Raw genomic sequence first — 20,821 nt, 5'->3', positions numbered from 1 at the left:
AATATTTTAAGAGGAATAAAATAAGAAAAAATGAAATAAATTTTATTATAAGATAAAATTAACTTATACACAAGATTAAAAAAATTATTTTAAAAAATTTAGAAAAATTTTAACAGATTAACTTATGAGTAAACCAATTTTAACTTTTGAAAAAAATTGTTTCATTTGTTCTTCTTATTTGAGTATTTTTTTTAAGAAGCTTATTTAAATAGAATAGTATTTTATACCTCTTCATCAATTATTTCTCTTGTATATCTTCTAAAAGATTAAATTACTTTTTTGTTCTCTCACTTTATTCAATTAGTTTAATTTGACACCTTTATTATTAAAATGTTCGATTTTGTCTCTTAATTTTTTAGAAACAATACAATGTAATCTTTTTTGTCAAATTAAAAATAACTGGCAATAAATTTTTGTAGTCATAATAATGTGAGGCATTTTCTATTTTGTCACATGTAAAAAATAAATTAATGTCATAAGTTTTAATTAAAAAGAACCATCTCGAATTCTTTTTTAAAATTTAGAGACTAAGTTAAATATTTTAATAACAAAGGGAACAAATTGAACAAATAAAATAAAATAAGAGATTAGAAGCGTAATTTTACTTTCTAAAATTTGCTTGAATCTGGACAAGAGGAATAAAGTATGTGGGCTACATGTGCACCCAACACTTGTATTAGCAGTCCCTAAATCTATTTACCTGAAAACATTCAATTCAATATGCGGGAAAAGGAAAACTGGTACAAAACAACTATGATGTGATAAGCTTGTTAAACTGTTATTTAATTTTATTGTTAAGAGTTTGAAGTTTATTTACTATATAAAATAAACTAGTTATTACTCTTTCATTCGGATACTAATAAATCCAATTAACAGAAAATCAAACATATTATAAATAGTCGATGGTCATCCAAAAAATTGTTATAACTGCGGTGCCTAAAACTCCACATTATCTAAATAAACAAAAAATGCAAGGCAATCATTTTTGCACATAAAATACATTGCAGCACCACGTCATATTATTAATTGGTAACTCAAACTCCATGCAATTTGTAGAATGTTCAGCTAAGTCTATTTTGGGAGAAATTGAACATTTTAAATGACTATAAGAGCAAAATGAAAATGGAAAGAAAAAAGAACATTAAAAGACATTCTAAATTTAACTGCAACATTCCGACTTAAACAAATACAAAATGCTTTAATTTTATTCAGTCTTCTGGTCCTCTATTGGAAGATTATAGAAAAATATTACCCACCATTAACATGGTATTATCTCCTTTAAATTACCAAAACTTGTTTCTAAGAAATAAGGCCATGATGCTAGATGATGTACAACCAGCTGATGATATTGGTAATCTTGCAAGATCACACACTGGTGCAGTTTCCACTATTCCATTCATTTACTTGTTGCAGCCAGCACCACAAGAGCAGCATTTCTGCAGTTTGTTAATAAGGGGTAAACTTTCATTTTCAATTTCAAATGAAGTAAAGAAAATAGACACATAAATCCAACCCCAATTATTCCCTGCAATCATTTTAAATCCAAAATCACATAAAATCATCCTAAAACTACCTTTTCTTTTGCAAGTCAGGATGTAGGTTTCAACTCAGGATCACCAAGTACAATTTTCAATGGCAAACACAAAAGATAAAATGCTCCCCCTAAAATGCCTTAATAGTTCAGAAAATGCATTGACGATATTTTGGTATAGATTAAATGAACTCACATTAAGAAATATTGCGGTTTGCACCAACTTTCATTCTCAACTCGTCAGCAGTGAGATTGTCTTCGGCTGGATCTTCATGTTTCAAACTTACATCTTTAGATACCAGATTATCATACTGATCTTTTAAGCTAGACGAGTCAATAGCCTCTGCAAGGCTCTGCTTAATTTTTTGCGCCAAAGCATCAATTCTATTCTTTGAATCTGAATCAGGAGTCTCTCCAGCCTTGGCCACCTCCCATTTCAATTGAGCTATCATGCTCTTAATATCATCTGATGAGTTTACCAAACTTTGAATTTTCTTTTCTATTTCTTCTTTTAAGCTAGACGAGTCAATAGCCTCTGCAAGGCTCTGCTTAATTTTTTGCGCCAAAGCATCAATTCTATTCTTTGAATCTGAATCAGGAGTCTCTCCAGCCTTGGCCACCTCCGATTTCAATTGAGCTATCATGCTCTTAATATCATCTGATGAGTTTACCAAACTTTCAATTTGCTTTTCTATTTCTTCTTTTAGTTCTTCTGCGCCTGGCTCTTGTCTGTCTTGTTCTCCAATGACTTCAAAGCCTGCTGACTCCAGAGCACTAACCAGCTGTGAGTCCACCTCTTTCCTAAACTCAACGATTTTCTTCTTCAACTCATCATCCAAATCACTTGGTGAGGATGCACCAGCATCTTCAATTTCAGCCTTTAATGCTTCAAACTTTTCCCTTATTTTAGGATCATTCAAGACAGGATCAACTTTCATCTTCAACTCTTGCTTCAATGTGGCAGCCTCCTTCTTTGTAGCTGACAAATGCTTCACTTTAGATAATTCTTTCAAACGGTTAAGCTTAGTCTGCAGCCTACCATAATTGGGAGCTGCTTGCAATCGCTGTTCAAACTCCACCCTTAGCTTTTCTACCTCATCCTTCAGTAATGGATCAATAGTTTCATTATCTGCATTTGCTTTTGAAACTTCCTCCCGTAACTTCAACAATTTGTCTGTCAAGCCCGCACCTTTAACTGCCTCGGAGTATTCTTGATCCACCTCCCTTTCCAGTTGCTGCATCATCTCATCCAGATCTAGTTTTGGAGGAACAGAAGATTCCTTAACTTCCGAAACCTGTTGTTTCAGTTTCTCAATCTCAACTTCTAGCTCAGCATCGGGAATCTTAGCGATAGATAGATCCCTCTTCTTCATATTGACCTTTCTCTTAGGATCTATAGGAATACCTTCCTGGAAACCACCAATCTTTCTGTACTTAAGCATGCGATGTTTTAATAGGTCTTCCGTGTTCATCTTGGAGAGCTCCTACATAATGGACAATCCGAAGTTCAAAAGTTAACATATGTTTTATCATTTTTGCTTGCAAAAGAACACTTGCTGCCAGCAAAACTTACATCCATGGTTTCATTGATTGTCTTTTTTATCTGTTTAGAGGTCCATTCTGGATCAGCATGTGCACCACCAAGTGGTTCCTATTGAAAAGATCAAATGAAATTCTACTTAGATTCTATTCCCAAGAGAAGTGTTATCTATCTATGCAATTACAAATGTTTATATTGTACGAGAAAAGATAAAATTAGAACAAATCAAAGGAGTTAATGGTTTAACAAATTTGCCAGAACACTGAAATACTTATCACACACACACACATATATATACCATTAAAATGATAAAACCCCATGTATATGAATAAGATTTAAAAAAAAGTTAAACTTACAGGTATAATACCATCTGCTATTTGTAATTTGCACAGTTCAGGGGCTGTAATCCTCAGTTTCTCAGCAGCCTGCACAGGATTATTATAAAAATAAAATAAAAATATATTATGAAATGAAAGAATCCAAGTACTGGCATCATATGTATACCTTCGGAGCAGCTTTAGCGCTCTTCCATAAGATTGCTGCACATGCCTCTGGACTAAATCATGTAATAAATAAAGATGAAACAAGGATAAGAGATCAGAAATACATTTTCAATTAGTAAATCGATCAATAATAGTACAAGTAGTGAACCATATGACTATCATATATATATATATATATATACGTGCAAAATGTTTAATGATAACAAAAGTAGTCAATCATATCACATATAAAAGTACACATACACACATATATGCCTGTGTGTGTAGCTGGTTCCAAGATGCAACTTGCATGATGGGTTATAACCAAGTTTAAATACAACTAAGAATCATTTTTAATGTTTTAAACACTTTACTTAACCGTTCATTTTAAACATAGTTATACAAAATTAATTTTGCTAACTACTTCACTAGTTTAAAATTTTGGTTCAAACTAAGGGGGGTCTTCATACAACCCGTTGTTTCTTGCCAGAACCATCATCTACATTATTAAATAATTCATAACTGGCATAAACATAATCATGTTCAACGTGATTCTGAATTAACAATATATGTTAGTACAAAATCATGAATAGAATCTGTTACTGATAAAGTTAGTTGGTTTGTTGGGCTGAGACAGGTTGAATACATAGGGCATACTTCCTATAAATAAGATGGGAGGTTAGGAGTGAGATGAATATTGTCATTTTATGACACAATTGGGACCTTTGGCATTGGGAGGTGGCCCTTGAAGTTTTGCAGTGTTTCTATATCATGTAATTGGGGTTTATCCCTATTGCTTTTTAATAAGAAATCAGGTTCCTATCAACTTCAAACCTTCAGCTAAAGATAATTTGGAATGTTAACATTATTATAAAATTTGCAAATAGTGGAGTGAAAAATCAAATCACCTGGCAACATAGAAAACAGCATTTTCAAGCATGAGTAATTTATTAGCACATCCAATGGCTAGGGCACCACCTGAACCACCTTCTCCAATAACTATAGATATAATTGGCACCTTCAGACCAAACATGGATCTCAAATTTTGAGCAATCGCTTCACCCTGCAATCATGAAAATCAACTAATCAATTAACCTTGTAACAAAAGAAAGCCAAAGAATCACAGGGAGCCTAACTAGCTACATACTTGGCCTAGTTCCTCTGATCTAACGTCAGCATAAGCCCCAGGTGTGTCAATGAAAGTAACTATGGGGAACCCATGATGATCTGCATACTCCATCAACCGAAGAGCCTTCCTGTAACTGTTTGAATAGGAAATTTACCATCAGTGTTAAATGCAGATAAAATCAATGTCAAATTGAGTTCATATCCTATCTTAAATCAAGTCGAGCTCTCATATCAACTACAGTTCCTAGTGGACATACCCATGAGGAGTTGGCATCCCAAAGTTACGCTGAATGTTTTCTTTAGTATTTCTACCCTTTTGGTGACCAATGAACATATAATTTCTACCATCTATAGTTCCCAAACCAGTAACAATAGCAGGATCATCATAACCTGCCCGATCACCATGGAGTTCAACAAACTGAAACATGAGGAAACAAGAGAATTCAGTTAAAGTGGTTCAATAACAAAAAAACTAATAAAATATGTATTACGAAAATGCAATAGACCTTTTCAGTTATGTTAAAGATGTGATCAAGGAAAGTTGGCCTGTTAGGATGCCGTGCAATGTTGACCCGCTGTATAGGAGTCAGATGCGTATATAAATCCTTTAAAGCCTGAAATAATAATGCAAGTGGTGAAAGAATGAGACTTATAACCATTTTACTGTTAAAATTCTAGGGATTGGGAGGAAATGCTGAAAACAAAAAAAAACAGAAAAATATATATTCGAATTTTGAATAATGAAACTCAGAAAAATTGTATTAACAAAAAAAACTAACTTCTAACCCTATTTATACTGATAATACAGGTAAAGAACAAGTGCAGTACATACAAGCCCAAGTCAATAACACTCACAAGTTACAACACACTAACACACTAATATTCTGTATCACAAGATACCCTAATAGTGAGTTAAATATAAAGAAAAATATGATCTGGAGAAAGAGAAGAAATAAAACAGTTGTGGTAAAGTTGAATTTGCATTTCATAAACAGATATATACTGTAGGCAACTAAGAAGTCAAAGCGAATATAGGATTTGCCACAAAGGGATTGCCAACATGAATCACAGTCAAGCTTAACTAATTTGCTTAAAATATGACTAAATAAGCATAGACTAAAAATATGCTATATATTCAATCTTGCAAGTGACAATCAGAGAGCAGCACGAGAACTCTTGTTTTACATATGACGCTGAGCACATAATTCATTCCAGAAATCATCACCAGTTTTCTCATTCAAGTAATTCAGTTTTCTTAAGAACAAAACTTATTTGTTATGACAGCCAAACCTGCTGATACTTGGACTCCAACGAGAGAATCTGATCGCTGAAGTCCAGCCCAGTTTCGTTCGCCATCTTCCGCACCTGTTTCCAATCACAAATAGCACTCCTATTAGCCCATTAACATAAAGCACGACCTCAACGAATCAGACAACTACAACAAAACAACTCATTCCCACTCAAGCAAACAAAGCACACAGCAACGCACACAAAGAGAGTAAATTAGAAGTTACATCAATGATCTTCTTCTGCAGATCAAGAAGAGGCTTTTCAAACTCTAAGGTGACAGGCTTTGACTTCTCATTGAGTGGCTTGAAATATGAAAGGTGGGTCAGCACCCCACCTTTCACATTGGGATCAGGGTTAGCAGGCCAGGGATATTCATGCTTCTTCACCTTCCTCATCTTAGCACCAACAGTAAAATCCCTCCTCTTCAAAACCAACCTTCCCTTCCCCAAGGTTCTCAAAGGAACACCACTGAAACCGCTGGTTGAACTCCTTAAAAGATCCGAAGCAGAAGCAGAAGCACCAGCAAGAGATGCAGAAGCACCAGCAAGAGATGCAGAAGCAGCAGCCATGTTTCCCTCCAAACTCAATCCCCCAAATCAGCAAAATCTAAAAACAAAAGCAAAGACACAATAAGATCACCAAAAACCAACTCTCAATAAAGAAACATAGACACAGAATCGACAACACCCAGAAAGGAAATACCCAAAAAAGAGTGAAAAAGAAAGAAAAAAAACTTTTATCTCGATCCCAAAAAAAAAAACAAATCTTGCCATGAACCCATTTGGGTTACTTAACTAAGCTCCACTTTCACAAAATCCAAGCAACATTAAGCAAGAGTTTCAAACACCCACAATCAAAACAAACCACAACCATTTATTCAAAAACCATAAAACAAAACAAGCTCCTGAAATTGAGGAAAGTAAAGTCCATTTTGTATGAATAAAAGGGGGGTTCTAGGAAAACTACCAGGGAGAAGCTGAAGATCCAGGAAAAGTGGCGGAGAGAAAGAGAGCAATAATAAGTGAAAGACAATGGTAAAAGAAAGAGAATGCGATGGAATAAAGGGTGTGTGATGCTTCGGGGAGATCGTCAAATGAAAGAGGAGGAGAAGGGAGTGGTTGTTGTAGGGAGTGGAAGGCAAAGGAATGAGATTGGGGTTTTGTTGTTCAAAGAAGGAAAAAGCCAAACACCAAAGTAAGGAGGCGATACTTCTTATGCTACCCTCTCCGTGTGTCACAACTCACAATAATGAGCCAGCTTTTTTCGGTTTGGCCGTTAAGCTACACAACACCTCACTCCTCTACACAAGTAACAACACAAAATTCTTTCCAACATAAACAAAAAATGTGCATTGTGAAACTCACACCACACCAGAGAATCAGATATTGAAATTTAGTGATTTTTTCTTTTAATAATGTGGTGTGAGGAATTTTATATTTTTTGTACATTTAATCTTAGAGTATTTATGTCTATGTATACTCTTTTGAATATTTTTTTAATTAATTAAAATTTATTAAAAAAATATAAAAATTGATCGATCTCACACTTTGTTTAATAACTTTATTTTCATTTTGTAATTTTTAATAAATTCTAACTACATTAAAGGATTGTGTTATTAGTATTTCTTATTAAAAATTATTGCATATTATCAATTATTAAAGTTAATTTAGTAATGTTTAATGAAGTAATTGAAATAATATGTAGATAATATTATGGTTGAACCTTTTTGTTATCATTGAAATTTAAAAAATAAAAATTATTATAAATTTAATTTTAAAGTAATTATTATAAAAATGAGGAGTCTTCTTATATGTTTCAAACAATATATAATAGGATAATTGTATAAAGAAATGGATAAAACATGTTTTAGATTTCTTAATTTTTAGTTAGACTTGGCTTTTTACCATCTATAATGTAAGAAAGTGAATGGTAATATGGTATGATTTAATAAATTAAGAATATACTTATGGTTGGAATAAAATAATTAGGTGCTTTGCTTATATTCTAACATCTTATTTTACCATCTATAGTTAATTATTTATTTAGAAATTTTTAAATCTTTTTATCAATAATATTTTTTTTTACATTTGCAATATAATAAAGTTAATAATAAAATAATAATTTATCAATTATATTAAAAATTTCTAAAAAATTAAATATGATCTCACATATTTCAGTTTAATTTTTCTATATTTTCGCAATCAAATTTTACATTATTGATCAAGTAGAAATTGTTTTAGACATGATTTTTAAAATAATTGATATAAAAGTCAATAATTAAATGTCAGTGAAAAAAATATTAATTAAATTAGTTTTATATAATAAATTTAATTTTATTCATTAAATTATTTTTTCAAATAATTTTAATTTTAAAATTATGTGTATTAAAACGGCCACCTAAAACATTAAATAATATAAGAATGTGTCGTTTGAGCATGGATAGATTAGAACCGTTAGTAACGCATGTTTGTGCAGTTGTGCTTACATTTACAATCTGTCATCGTCCCCGTACACGTGCCTGCTCTGGTACCTTCTTTTACTTAACTTTTTTAATTATAGATATAACTTAATAAATGTAACTTAGACCCATAAAATATCGGCATAGATTCAATTTATTAGCCACACATAGCTTGTTTTCTATTATATATAGTCATCAAAAAAAAAATTTGTTTTCCAACAATATTTTTAAACTTGAGAAAATATATAAATATTAATTAAGAAAAAAATATTAAAGTTGACTTGAGAGTTAAGATCTCTACATAATTTCTTTAACTAGTAATACGCAAAATTAGTGAATATTTTTTTATTAATAATATAGTTATAAAAAATAATTTTTATGTAACTAATTTAATTTAAAATTAAAATTATAAACCAAACGAAGATATTGAAAAGTATATTATATGTATTATTGGGTTAAGTGTTTATATTGGTTAAAGGTTTCTCAAACCGAAACGAATAGAAGAAAAAAAATTGAAGGATCGACGGAGAAGAAAAATTTATAAAAGTCAAAGTTTGTTGCCAAATTTGGTGGTCTACTAATTCCATTTCATTTAAACGATGGAATTAATAACATTTTTTAATTAGTATTTTAGATGTTAAATATTTATTATATAAATAAAATTTATATTAAATTATATAAATAAATATTATATATTTTAATATATAAATTATATTAATTTAAAAATTATATAAATAAATACTTATTAAAAAATTAAGAGTCTCCAAGTGTGTTGATATCACGTGCTAAGATGATATATTTTCATACTTAAATTTGTTTCTTGTTTTGAGGTAGATTTTTCTTAGTTGTGTTGGACGTTTTTCTCTAAGTTCTTTATAATGGATTTTTAAAAAGACTTATGTAAGTTTTAACTGATGTTAATTTGCTTGTTATGATATGTTATAATCACACCATATATTATTTAGTCCCTTTTTTTTCTTAAGGAAACATCTCTTGCCCTAAAAAATATATATTACATCTATCAAACTCAAGTACATACATGGTAAGAGTTTCTTTTGTTTGTTCATTTGCTAAAACCTTATTTGATTGTGTCTCTTAGATTATTAGTCATATGTTTTTATTGTCAACCTCCATCCCACTTATATTGTTAAAATACAAAATAAAAATTTATTTATATATTAACAAATTTCTAAATTAATAAGTTAAATAAAAATATATATTATATAAAATAATGTATTACACTTTGTGCACTTACAATCTTAACAAAACTTAATCTTTAGTTCTGACTATAAATATTTCGTATTAATATCATTGTTGGTTATCCAAAAATATAAGAATAATATCACAGAATATCACGTGAGTATAGTACCAAACAGGGCATAAAACTTTTCATTACCTTTGGTAAATGATAATGGAAAAACTCAATTCAATTAAAATATACAAATACAATATCACGTCCAAAAGTAAACAGTTTAATAGCAGTTTAGCGATTTGAATGATGCATGAGACGAGTATGCTTGTTGCAGAAACATCCTCAAAAGTAACCAAACATAATCCGAGAAAGTAATGATTGGGGAAGCCTTACTAGCTTTGGCCACCAAAGCTATCACGGTTATCATGCTGCCACCCATAACCCTGACCATCATGCCCATGCTCCCCAGAATAGTAGTTTTGTTTCAAATGTGACATGTGAGGTGGAGGTGGGGGTGGTGGTGGGAGGGGCATGGGTTGTGGTGCCAATATACCTTTGCCATCCCTTGGATCCACAACCATACCACCCTGTCCTTGTTCAAAAGGCACACCACCAATTCCTGAATTCCAGGGCTGGGGATAGTTTCCTGGAAAATTTGGCCCACCTTGTGGAAAACCCAATAATGAACTCTGGTCCCCACCTATATCAGCGGCCGAGTCTTGCCTAGGCATGTCATATGGAGCAGTATAAAATGGTTGACCTCGTTCGTTTGGGTAAGGGGGATAACCAAATGGCATAGGAGGGTTCAGCATTGGGTTTGAAGTAACCAATGAGGGAACATTGGAAGGTTGTGCAGGGTGCATTGTTGGATACTCAGGGAATGGGGTCTCTGGACCCACTGCTTGTTGCCTGTCAGCAAACTGGGAAGGTTCTTGAGGGGGATGCTGCATGTCAAAACTCTGTTGATGAAAGCCCTGTTGTCCACCTCCAACAGAGCCGGACATGGTATCTGAAGGGTGATGTTGGCCAAAATATGGTGGCTTTTGCGGCAGGGTTTGCCTTGAAGGTGGTTGCTCTCTAGGTGTCTGTCTACGAGTTTTGTCTTCCAGATCATGTTGCTGGGAATTTGAACCAGGAGAAAAAACTGGTCTTTGGGGACCTCGAGCAGTGGAATCTGAAGCTGTAGATTGCCTAACGCTCTGTGCCTCTGACTCGTTTCCATCTTCTTTATCAGCATTGGGTCGAAGAAGGTTGGCATGGCTGTCTTGGATATGAGATTCAAAGTCAGCTTTCTTCAAGAAAGACTTGAGACAATGAGGAGCGGCACAAATGAGGATTCCTTCCATCATTTTGATTGTTAGAATCTTCTGGATTCTTTCATCACACCTGTATTCCAAGAAAGATGGAAATCATTTTTTAAATAAATATAAGATATTATAAAAATAAATAAATAAATTTTTTATACATGACATGGAATCTATCAATTTTAAAAAATTCCCTTGGTCAATAGTAAGGTCTGTTACGAACCAACTATCACGAAAGCTTAAGCCATTGGGTAATATCTCATAAATGGTTTTATATCCAATATGCATCCTCTCACACAAAGCCCTCTGAACTTGGAAATGTAAACTATGAACAAGCCCATCTTGACTTGTGTTTAAATGCATCTTTTTATTTAAGTAATGGGAGCAGTGGGAACTGAACTCTAAACCAATTGGTCATAGAGTTGGTGATGCCATGTCATTTACTAATATCCCAAAAGCTGAAGTTGTTGGATGAAAGCTCATGAATGGTTTTATCTATCGTTTGACATACCTCTGTCCTCAGGTTCCCTAAATAGTGAAAATACAAGGCAAACAGTAAATAAATGAATAAATAAAGACACCTCTTCCATGCCTATTTAAGTATTTCTAGTATCTCTAATATTGCAAAGTGGAACAAAGTATTTCTACACATCATACGCAACTATTAAAGCTGCAAGAGTTTGAACTGTGTGCAGCTGGTCCCACATTAATGTACAAATCAAAATATGGCACCCAACCCATACTGGGTGCAAATGATGTGTAAGTAAGCAAGAGGTGTTTACAAATATTTAAGAATGAATTCTTAATTCTAAAATCATATTTCCATAGTACTTAAAAGTTAAAAGTAATATCAAATTCACTGAAAATCATGTAAAAGGAAAAGGTTTAATGGCGCCTTTAGAAATATAACATCCAAATGCACCTCTTGCTTGAAAATTGAAAGGCATATGTAGTATACCTTTAACTTAATTAATGTGAAAGATATTGGTAAAAAGACAAAAGAGAGGGCCAGTTAAGATGAAACCCCTCCTAAACTTAGTAAGCAAACATTATGATCCAAAGTGAAGTCCTATATGAACCCAAACAATGAGTTAAAGGTTAAAACATACAGCTAGTACTAGTACCAAGCAAACATATGATCCATAAACCACTGGAGTTCGTGGATTTACTGTATGAAGATAAGATAAGAAATATCCTTACAGGTAGCACATTGAATCACTTCTAGCACAATCCAGACAAAAGGCATGTTCACAAGGGCTCTGCAAGAACATAAGCCTGTTAATTTACTGTAAGCCAACATCAAGATATTTCACTGGTTCTAACACATTTTTCAGTGATTAAGAGGGAGGTAAACAAATAGAAAACATATCCTACCACAATTTCTGAGTTCAAGTATCTTGGATCTATATTATAAAATTATGGATAAATTAATGAAAATACATGCACGATACAAGTTGGGTGGTTAAATTAAAATAGAGAAAGACATTAGAGGTTATTTGTGACTGCAAAATAGAAAATTAAATGTCACAAAAATGAGAATGTTAAGATGGATGTGTTGCCACACAAGAAGGATAAAATTTGGAGTGACTGCATATGAGAAGATATTAGTATGACACCTATCAAGGAAAAGATGACAAAAATTCAGTTAAGTATTTTGAACATGTGCAAGGAAGGCTACTGAAGACATCAACAAAGAGAGCATATCGCGTGGTTTTTAGCCAAATGAAAAGGGATAGGCAAAGACCAAGGGCATCAGAGGAAATTATTAAAAGAGGTCTCGTGGACTTGTGGTGAATAATATTCATAAGAATTTGGGTTTTAACCAAGGTCAATAGCATCGTGTTTGTGTGATTCATGTAGACAACCTCACATAGTAGGATAAGGCTATTGTTATTGTTGTAGCACATTTTCAGTGTGAAAGGACAAACACAACCTAAATTTAAAACATGACAGCCATGTCACTAAACAGGTCCGCCTCTGAAAGCATGCTTTACGTCTAGAACACAGAAATGCAAACATGCTGCATAGGGAAAAATGCATTGGATGCAATTACAATATGCATTTTGCTGTTTTCAAGTAAATTTCAGACAAAAATGCAACACCATCAGTGGGATAACTAGAGTTTCATGAAGAAATGCTAAAGAATAAAACCAAAAGTCTATTATAAGAATATGCCAAGAGGTGAACAATAACCCTGTTTAGCAGAAAAATAAGAAGTTCACTCCAAATCAAAGGCGTATAATAACATACAACTTATATTCACATAAAAGCTCTAATAAAAGAATTATATGGACATGAAAAAGAAGTGAGTTCCCACTAAATAACCAGTCAGCATTTCAGCTAGCATACTCTCTTCAATAAATTTCTTTTCTCTTTCTAGCATTATACTTTGCAAGAGGACGCAGGGTGAAACTAGACCAAAGAATATTTCCATAAACGAACACTTTTGAAACAAATCCCAAACAAAAAAGCTAAATTGGAACCAAACAACTTAGATCCTGCCATGATCAAATGCATCCATCCTAACAAGGAGAAATCTCAAATGAAAAAGATGCTACAATGCATAAGCAGTTACCAGCCGTCCATAAATGGCAATGGGAAAATCACAGCGAACACAGAAATGGACCCGCTCCCCAAGCTGGCGGCGGGACCTGCGGCCCGAAGTCTTAACAAGGGAAGCAGCAGTGGCTGCACCAATGCCCTTTGCAACAGGAAGATCAGCAAGGACCAGATGGTCAGGGCATGCAACTGTAACAGTCTCAACAGGTGACAGCTTCACCCCTGCCGACCCTTCTGATGCAGGAGCCTTACTAAGCCGAATCTGAAGCATTTTTCAATCAAACTTCGGCCCCTAACTCTCAAAACCTTTCAAACCACTGCTCCAAATTGGGAATAGTGTTACAGAAAAATACGCCTCCTCCTTCTTTAACAAAACAAAAAACAAGAAGGAAACAATTTCAGATTCAAAAACAAAAAACTGTGAATAACAAATAAGTGACTTATATCCAGAGACACCAATTAAAACCAAAACAAAAAGCTGAAAGAGAAGAATTATAAGCATTCCATATGAACTGCGTAAGCATATCACATTAATCAAATGAAAGACGTGTATATCGAAGTTGTAGAAGAACCCAGACGCACGAAAATTATTTGAAATAAATCAAATTACAATAAACAAGAATGCCGTGAATTTGCGGTGAATATTGAATCTGGCGTTAGCAAAACCAGAGGCATCTGTGCTCATACAGGTTCAAATTCAGGGATGAAAAATGTAATAATACACTACTAAACCCTATTCAAAAATAAAGAGAAAAAGAGAGGGGATTTTGATTGAAGAAGAAAAGTGAGAATAAGAACAAAGTAGCATCGATTGCAGAAACTAACTTGCAATTGACGAATCTAGAAGCCTTAGTCTCGGATTTGTGTCGCTCTGCGTTCTTCCTTCGTTCGTTCCCTAAGCAGAGGCTCTCAAATAAACTGGCTTGCTGCAAATTGCAATACTGTGATTTAGAAAATATATTCGAGTAACATTTTAGTCCCACCACATTAGGCCCTTTTTATCATAGTCCCTCCAAGTTTTAATATTGCAATTAGGTGTTTGAAGCGTATGATGTAGAAGTGATTAAAATCCAACAAAATCGATTTAAAAAATAGAAAACTCATACAAAATTGTAAATTAGCAATTTTGTTTAATTTTTAATTTTTAAATTATGAGACTGGGTTGGGTTCGATTTGTAATTTGAAATGTGAATTTTGTCCTAACCAAATTCAACTGTATTTATATGTAAATATATTTTTGTGTCAAAATGTGTAACGTTAACACAACATAAAAAAATGTGTTTTATAAAATTGTCAATTTTTTATTTCTTTGAAATGTACCTTTTTATAATTATAAATTATTAAACTAAATTTTAAAATGAAAAATTATAAATCATTTATAATGTTTAAAAATAATTTTATTTTAAGTGATAAATTATATATATATATATATATATATAAATGTTTAATATAATAACTAAACTTACATTAAAGAAGTATTATCACTAAAATAATAAAATAAGAATTGGTATTGAATATATTGAGTGGACAGAAATTTTCAGTAATTTATATTTTAAATTTTATTTTTGACATATAAGTATAAAACAAATAACATTATTTATATATTTTTAGTCAATTTTTAAACATATTTTTTTAAATCGTAAAAATTAAACAACAAAAGATTGGTTTGGTTTAATTAGTTCTATGGTTGACCCTTAAGTTTTTAAGTTCGAGTTTTGAGTTTAATAAAAAAAAAATATTAGAAGGGATAACCTTAATATAAGATCATGAGAGAGATTAATTATTGACAAAGTCCAAAGATATTTTTATCAATACAATAATACTAAAAATCGATGATTTTGGTTTGGTTTAGATTATATAATATATTTAAAACGAACCAAATCAAACCGTAATTAATTTTCTTGTTTAATTTGAATGATTTTTTAAGTTAAAAATCAAACAAAACTAAACCACGAATATTCTTAATATAATGCATGGAAAGAATAAATTATATTAGTACGAAAATTAATGTATTTTTTATTTTTTAATAATATGTATATCTAATTTCAACTTTAATATAAATAATAAGTTATGTTAAAGTTTTTAAATTGAATATTTCTAACTTCATAAGTTATAGAACCATTAGCATGTATCTAACACATTTAATTTGTTAACTAATTTTCCAATAATATATAAGCATCAATTGCAAGGTGACATATTCTAATAAAAAAGTCATTTGTTTTATCTATACTAGTAGGAAATTATATTAAAAAAAATTAAAAAGAAAATGAGAAGTTACTTATAAAAAATGGTTATTAAAAAATAAATAAAGAATAAAATGATTCATGTAAAAATGAAAGTCAAAAGTATTTATTGTAAAAATGATTTATTAGTTTCAAATTCTTAAATTTGATTAAAAGATAATTTTTTAATTTTTTAAAATAAAAGGGTATAATGGTCTAAAAAGAGTGGAGACCAGGGTAATTACCAAAAAGAGTATCCCCTTTATATATTAGTATAGATTACAACTTGTTATACAAATTCATTTTAATAAAGAATAATTAAAGTTGAAAGTTGTTATTAAAATAAAACTAACATAAAATCATTTATTTTTGTATATACAACATACTTTTAGCATGAAAAATTCATTTATAGCAGTATTTATTTAAATAGCAGTAGAAGAAAAATAGTTATTCAATTATGATAAATCATAATGATAAGCCTACAAAGAAAAAATAACAATAAAAAAGATGACATGAAAGAGTTATAGCTAAAGCCTGAATTTGTTTTTTTTCTTAAAAAGTAATAATATCTAACTCAAATTTTGAAACACCTCTTTAAAAATTATATTTGAAGTTGTAGTTGTAACATGACCATCTTTCTTGCATGTGAGAATTTTAAACCCATAATTCAAGCTATCTTTTTATTGCAAGTAAATATGATAAAATAAATTATGGTGTCCAACCAATGAGTGATTCATCATAACATCATGATAGTTATGAAGCATATGACGTGTATATCTTATAAAATTGGATGGAAAAATAATTTTTCCTATTGTCGTCAAATTATTTTTCCCTCTCAATTCTTTGTAACATTATGCTTTTTATACATACTCATTATAAGATTTTACATTGATTTATGGTGTTTTGTGTTGTTACCTATATTTTTTATTTGTTTGTTAAAGTTTTGAGGATTAAGAAATCCTTGAGAGTTAGGTTGTTATAAGTTGTTTAAGTTGAAGTCAAGTTTGACCAAGAGAGGGAAGAGGAATACAAGGAATTTTGAAATTATTAACTTCATAAGTTTCATTTCCAAACTTTCTAAAGAGAAATTAGAGAGAGGAGCATTGGAACCAAATAAGGTTGTTACTTATTCTAATTCCACTAGGAGCATTCATATCCATCCTTGTAGCTAAGATTAAGTCTTAGAAGTTAATTCAAGCTTTGTGAAGCTTGGACTTTAAAGAGAGAAATCATCATTAAGGAGCTTTGTTGTTTTAAACCTTTTCTTCAAATTCTAGTTTATAAGAAACAAGTTGATGTAAGGGAAGCTTGCTGTTTAATTTATTGATGTTGGAGAATGCATGCACAATAATGGTGCAAAAAATTCTAGCTCAACAAGACATTTCTTGTTGAGTAGACCTTCATAGGTTGAAAGACAAAACCCAAATTCTCGAGTACTTGCTTAACAAAATTGGGTATTGTTGATGAACACATTGAAGCTCTGCTAAGCAGCAAATAGTTGTTGACTGAGCTTTGGTCACTAGTGAGGCCATGTTGTGTTCACTTAGTGAGCTAGTCTTGTTAAGTAAGCCATAATATCTGGGTTAAGGGCATTTTTGTCCAACCAAGTGATACAAATCCACTAAACGAGAGATAACCTTTGGTTGATGTGAGTTTCTAAGCTCATTGAGCGAGTTGTGGGCTCTACCAAGACCCTAAGTTGCGAGGCTACTTAGCAAGGGAAGTCTAGTTAAGCGAGAATCCTCCTTTAGAATTTGGGTAGTTTGCTCAACGAAAATCCTATTTTGAAAAATCTTAAGTTAGATGATCTATTGTTGTTATATAAATTAATGTTCTAATGTTGTATGATGTTTATATGAGTTGTACAAAGATGAATGATGATGTTTACTATTAAGTTAAGACTTATGTTGAAAGTTGTATGTGAATCAAGTTTGATATGTTGTGAGTTGTAAGTTGATTCAAGTTGTGATGTGTGTGCATTATGCATGCTTTTTAAGTTGAAAGTTGAGTAAAATAAAAAACTAGAAGAGTGAAAGTTAGTTTAGAAATTAAAAAACCCCACTACATGGATCTAAATCATAGTGCTTTACGAGCTCAACATTGAAAACCCTATAATGAGAAAGTTATCTTCTAAATGGAAAGTTATTTTTTCAAAGTTGTCTCCTCTAGATTTTTATGTTGAAAACGATATGGGAGCCAAGCCGAGTAGTACTTAACATAAGTTGCCAAAGAGCAAGGCATAGAGTGATAAAAGGGTGTGTGATACATAGAGAATAAGTGGCACACTAATTGCATTTAGGGCTTGGTTGATGCATATTAATATTGTGGTAGACTTATACCCAAGTTGTACTATTTCTAAATTTCCTTCATAATTTTTGTTACAAATTTTTTGATTGAAAATGAGTTTTATTTGTTTACTATATTTTAACAACCATCAATTTTGTGATGATCAAGGGTTATCATTTGTGGATCAAACGAAAATCATTTGCATTAGTTGTGGAATTAATTTTTCATTGTTAAAAAGAAAATTTTGCGACAAACATAAATTACATGACCATCAAACTATTTCTACCATCACTTGTAGGTATCTTCATTTTATTAGTCCACCTAAGTATAAAGGTCATCACATTATAGATGATGAAGATATTGAGGTCATGTTTGATGCTTTTCAAAGTCAATTTAATAGCACAATGATAGAGATATATATCAAACTTGATATTATTGGTCCTTCTTCTTTGACTAATATTATTGCAAATGAGACTAACCTTAAAGGTTTACATTATAGCAACTCATGACACACATGATGATGTCCCCATTTTTGATACACACACCACAAGATAGTTACATGTCATGGTAACTGAAGAATATACACAAACAAATTTTTCTCCACCTCTAAATCATCTAGATTCAAATATAGGATTCGCAACTAGCTTTAAGTGATGATGTCAAGAAAGTTCAAGAAAAAGCTCAGATTCCTGAAGATAACTCTTCAAACATAGATGTCAAAGACAATTTTGATGCAAACATTAATCCTTTGATGAACACTCGATCACCATTTGACGAAGCACGTCTTGCTAATAACGAAACACGTATTTCCTTTTTTTGTTAATACGACATTATTTTTATATATATGTCACACAAAAAATTGTGATTATTAACTTTGTCCCATAGGCCAAAACCAACCTCCATTTTGAAAAACGACACCACATTACACATACATCGATTAGTCTCACCTTAATCAAGATACATGGTTTATTGGTTTAAATGTCCATGGTTCATGGCATGTGGGGGACAAACTATATGTTGGGTTGCAATTTCACACCAAGACTAACATGCAAATGACTTAAATATATTATTCAATGAATGCATATTAAAATTTTGTTGTTATTGAGTTTGATTTGAAGGTTTTGTCCCTAAATTATCCAAATGAAAATGTCGATTGTCTTTGAAAGATGAGAACAATAATGTCAACAAAAATCAATAATAAATGGTTATTAAGAAATGAGATGATTGACACACATGCATTAATATGATGTTATCTCAAGACCACAATAAATTAGATTCTGAATTCATTTATTGTTGTCTTCTAGGTAAGTATTATTATTTTATTCATTATATCATAAGTGTAATCACATGTTATTTATGTAAAACATAATTAACTATATTACAATCCATTTTAGGTATGATCAGAGAAGATGTTTTATTCTTAATTTCGTTAATACAAAAAAGAATTAGTGGTTAATTTAATTATAAGTTATTGTACAAGAAAACTTGAAAGGTAAAACAAAAAACAATATCATACTTTATATATTTTATTTCCACTTAACTACTTAAAATCTTGAGTGTAAGTTCACTACATGTTCATGATCTTAGTTTCAACTCTTACTTTGTTGATTTTGTTATATTTTTAAAAACATGACCTTCCATTAATTCATGTTGTCTAGAATCCAATACCTTCTTCTTGGGAGAAAAAATAACTTTGGAAAATATTTAAAATGAGAATTCAATATTTTTTGTTTCCATTTTCAAAGAAAAGAGAAAATAAACTAAAAATGTGTTGAATTTTAATTTTAAAAAATGTTTTATGTGAAAATGATTTTAAAAACAACTGAATTTTGAAAAGATAAACCTTAACATTTTTTTCCTAATTTTTCTTAAACCGGTTCATAACTGCCTTAAAACTACTTTTATATATATATATATATAATTTAAACTACCTTTTTTATCTCTTTATTTTAATCATAATTTAACCGAATTATTTCATCTATATCTTTATGATCTTTTATCTTGCTAATAATTTAACTTATTAAAAATTTTGTTATTTTATATATTTTTAGTTACATATTTATTATTATTATTATTATTATTATTATTATTATTATATATATATATATATATATATATATATATATCAATTTCTATATATTAAACATGAACTTTTATGCATGATAGTATTTTTAGGGATTTTTCTCTAACAAGAAAGTTTATAGATATTTTTTTTAACTTTTTTTTATCTAATTCAATTTTTATTTATCATAATTATTTATGTACATTAAATTTAAATATTATTTTTATATATAATTTATTATAAATTTTAATCATATATAATATATTTATGTATGTGTTTGTAAAAGTTTAAATATATTTATGATTTTTATTGAAAATTGTTAAACCAAACATGTTTTGTAAATTTTAAATTTTGAAAATGGAAATTATTTTTTGAAAATAAAAACAAAAAAAGTTTTTAACTTGATCTTGATCCAACCTAAATAACTTGGATTAAACCTCAATCTTCCACTAGTTCAATCACATCATTATTGAATCCCAAGCATGTTCAAACTAATAATTTGCTCGACTTGGTAATATACTTGATTTCAGGTCATACTAGTTGATCCAACCCGAGTTTCAAAATTATTTGATATGATAATTGACTTGACTTGGTAATATGCCTAATTCTTGGTCAAATAGGTCAATCTGAACTGATTTTTAAAACTATGCTCATGGTACCTATGGGGTATAAAATTATGGGTTCAAACTATTACAAATCAATAATTAACGTCGCTCTCAAACAAATGTACATTCATCATATTTAATAAGAGCATTTTATTTTAAGTG

The 20,821-nt window shown here is 30.8% G+C and overlaps 2 protein-coding genes across 2 annotated transcripts; both read right to left on the bottom strand.

The window, feature by feature from the left end:
- Positions 1-1,178: 1,178 nt before the first annotated feature.
- Positions 1,179-7,252, bottom strand: CAC3 (acetyl Co-enzyme a carboxylase carboxyltransferase alpha subunit). The gene is made up of 12 exons (XM_020379653.3): positions 6,938-7,252; positions 6,196-6,577; positions 5,972-6,046; positions 5,188-5,295; positions 4,939-5,099; positions 4,701-4,815; positions 4,462-4,616; positions 3,576-3,627; positions 3,428-3,496; positions 3,105-3,182; positions 1,728-3,015; positions 1,179-1,436 (listed from the first exon to the last, which is right to left on the bottom strand). Exons 2-11 carry the CDS (start codon positions 6,538-6,540, stop codon positions 1,729-1,731), a joined length of 2,445 nt encoding a protein of 814 aa, XP_020235242.1. The 5' UTR covers positions 6,541-6,577; positions 6,938-7,252; the 3' UTR covers positions 1,179-1,436; position 1,728.
- A 2,540-nt stretch (positions 7,253-9,792) lies between these two features.
- LOC109815071 (RING/U-box superfamily protein) lies at positions 9,793-14,469 on the bottom strand. The gene is made up of 4 exons (XM_020379664.3): positions 14,310-14,469; positions 13,501-13,848; positions 12,126-12,184; positions 9,793-11,007 (listed from the first exon to the last, which is right to left on the bottom strand). Exons 2-4 carry the CDS (start codon positions 13,753-13,755, stop codon positions 10,014-10,016), a joined length of 1,308 nt encoding a protein of 435 aa, XP_020235253.1. The 5' UTR covers positions 13,756-13,848; positions 14,310-14,469; the 3' UTR covers positions 9,793-10,013.
- Between the last annotated feature and the right edge of the window lie 6,352 nt (positions 14,470-20,821).

This window comes from Cajanus cajan, chromosome 4, assembly GCF_000230855.2.
Source record: "Cajanus cajan strain Asha chromosome 4, NIPB_CcT2T_4, whole genome shotgun sequence".
Lineage (NCBI taxonomy): Eukaryota > Viridiplantae > Streptophyta > Magnoliopsida > Fabales > Fabaceae > Cajanus > Cajanus cajan.
This window is presented reverse-complemented; position numbering and strand designations above follow the sequence as displayed.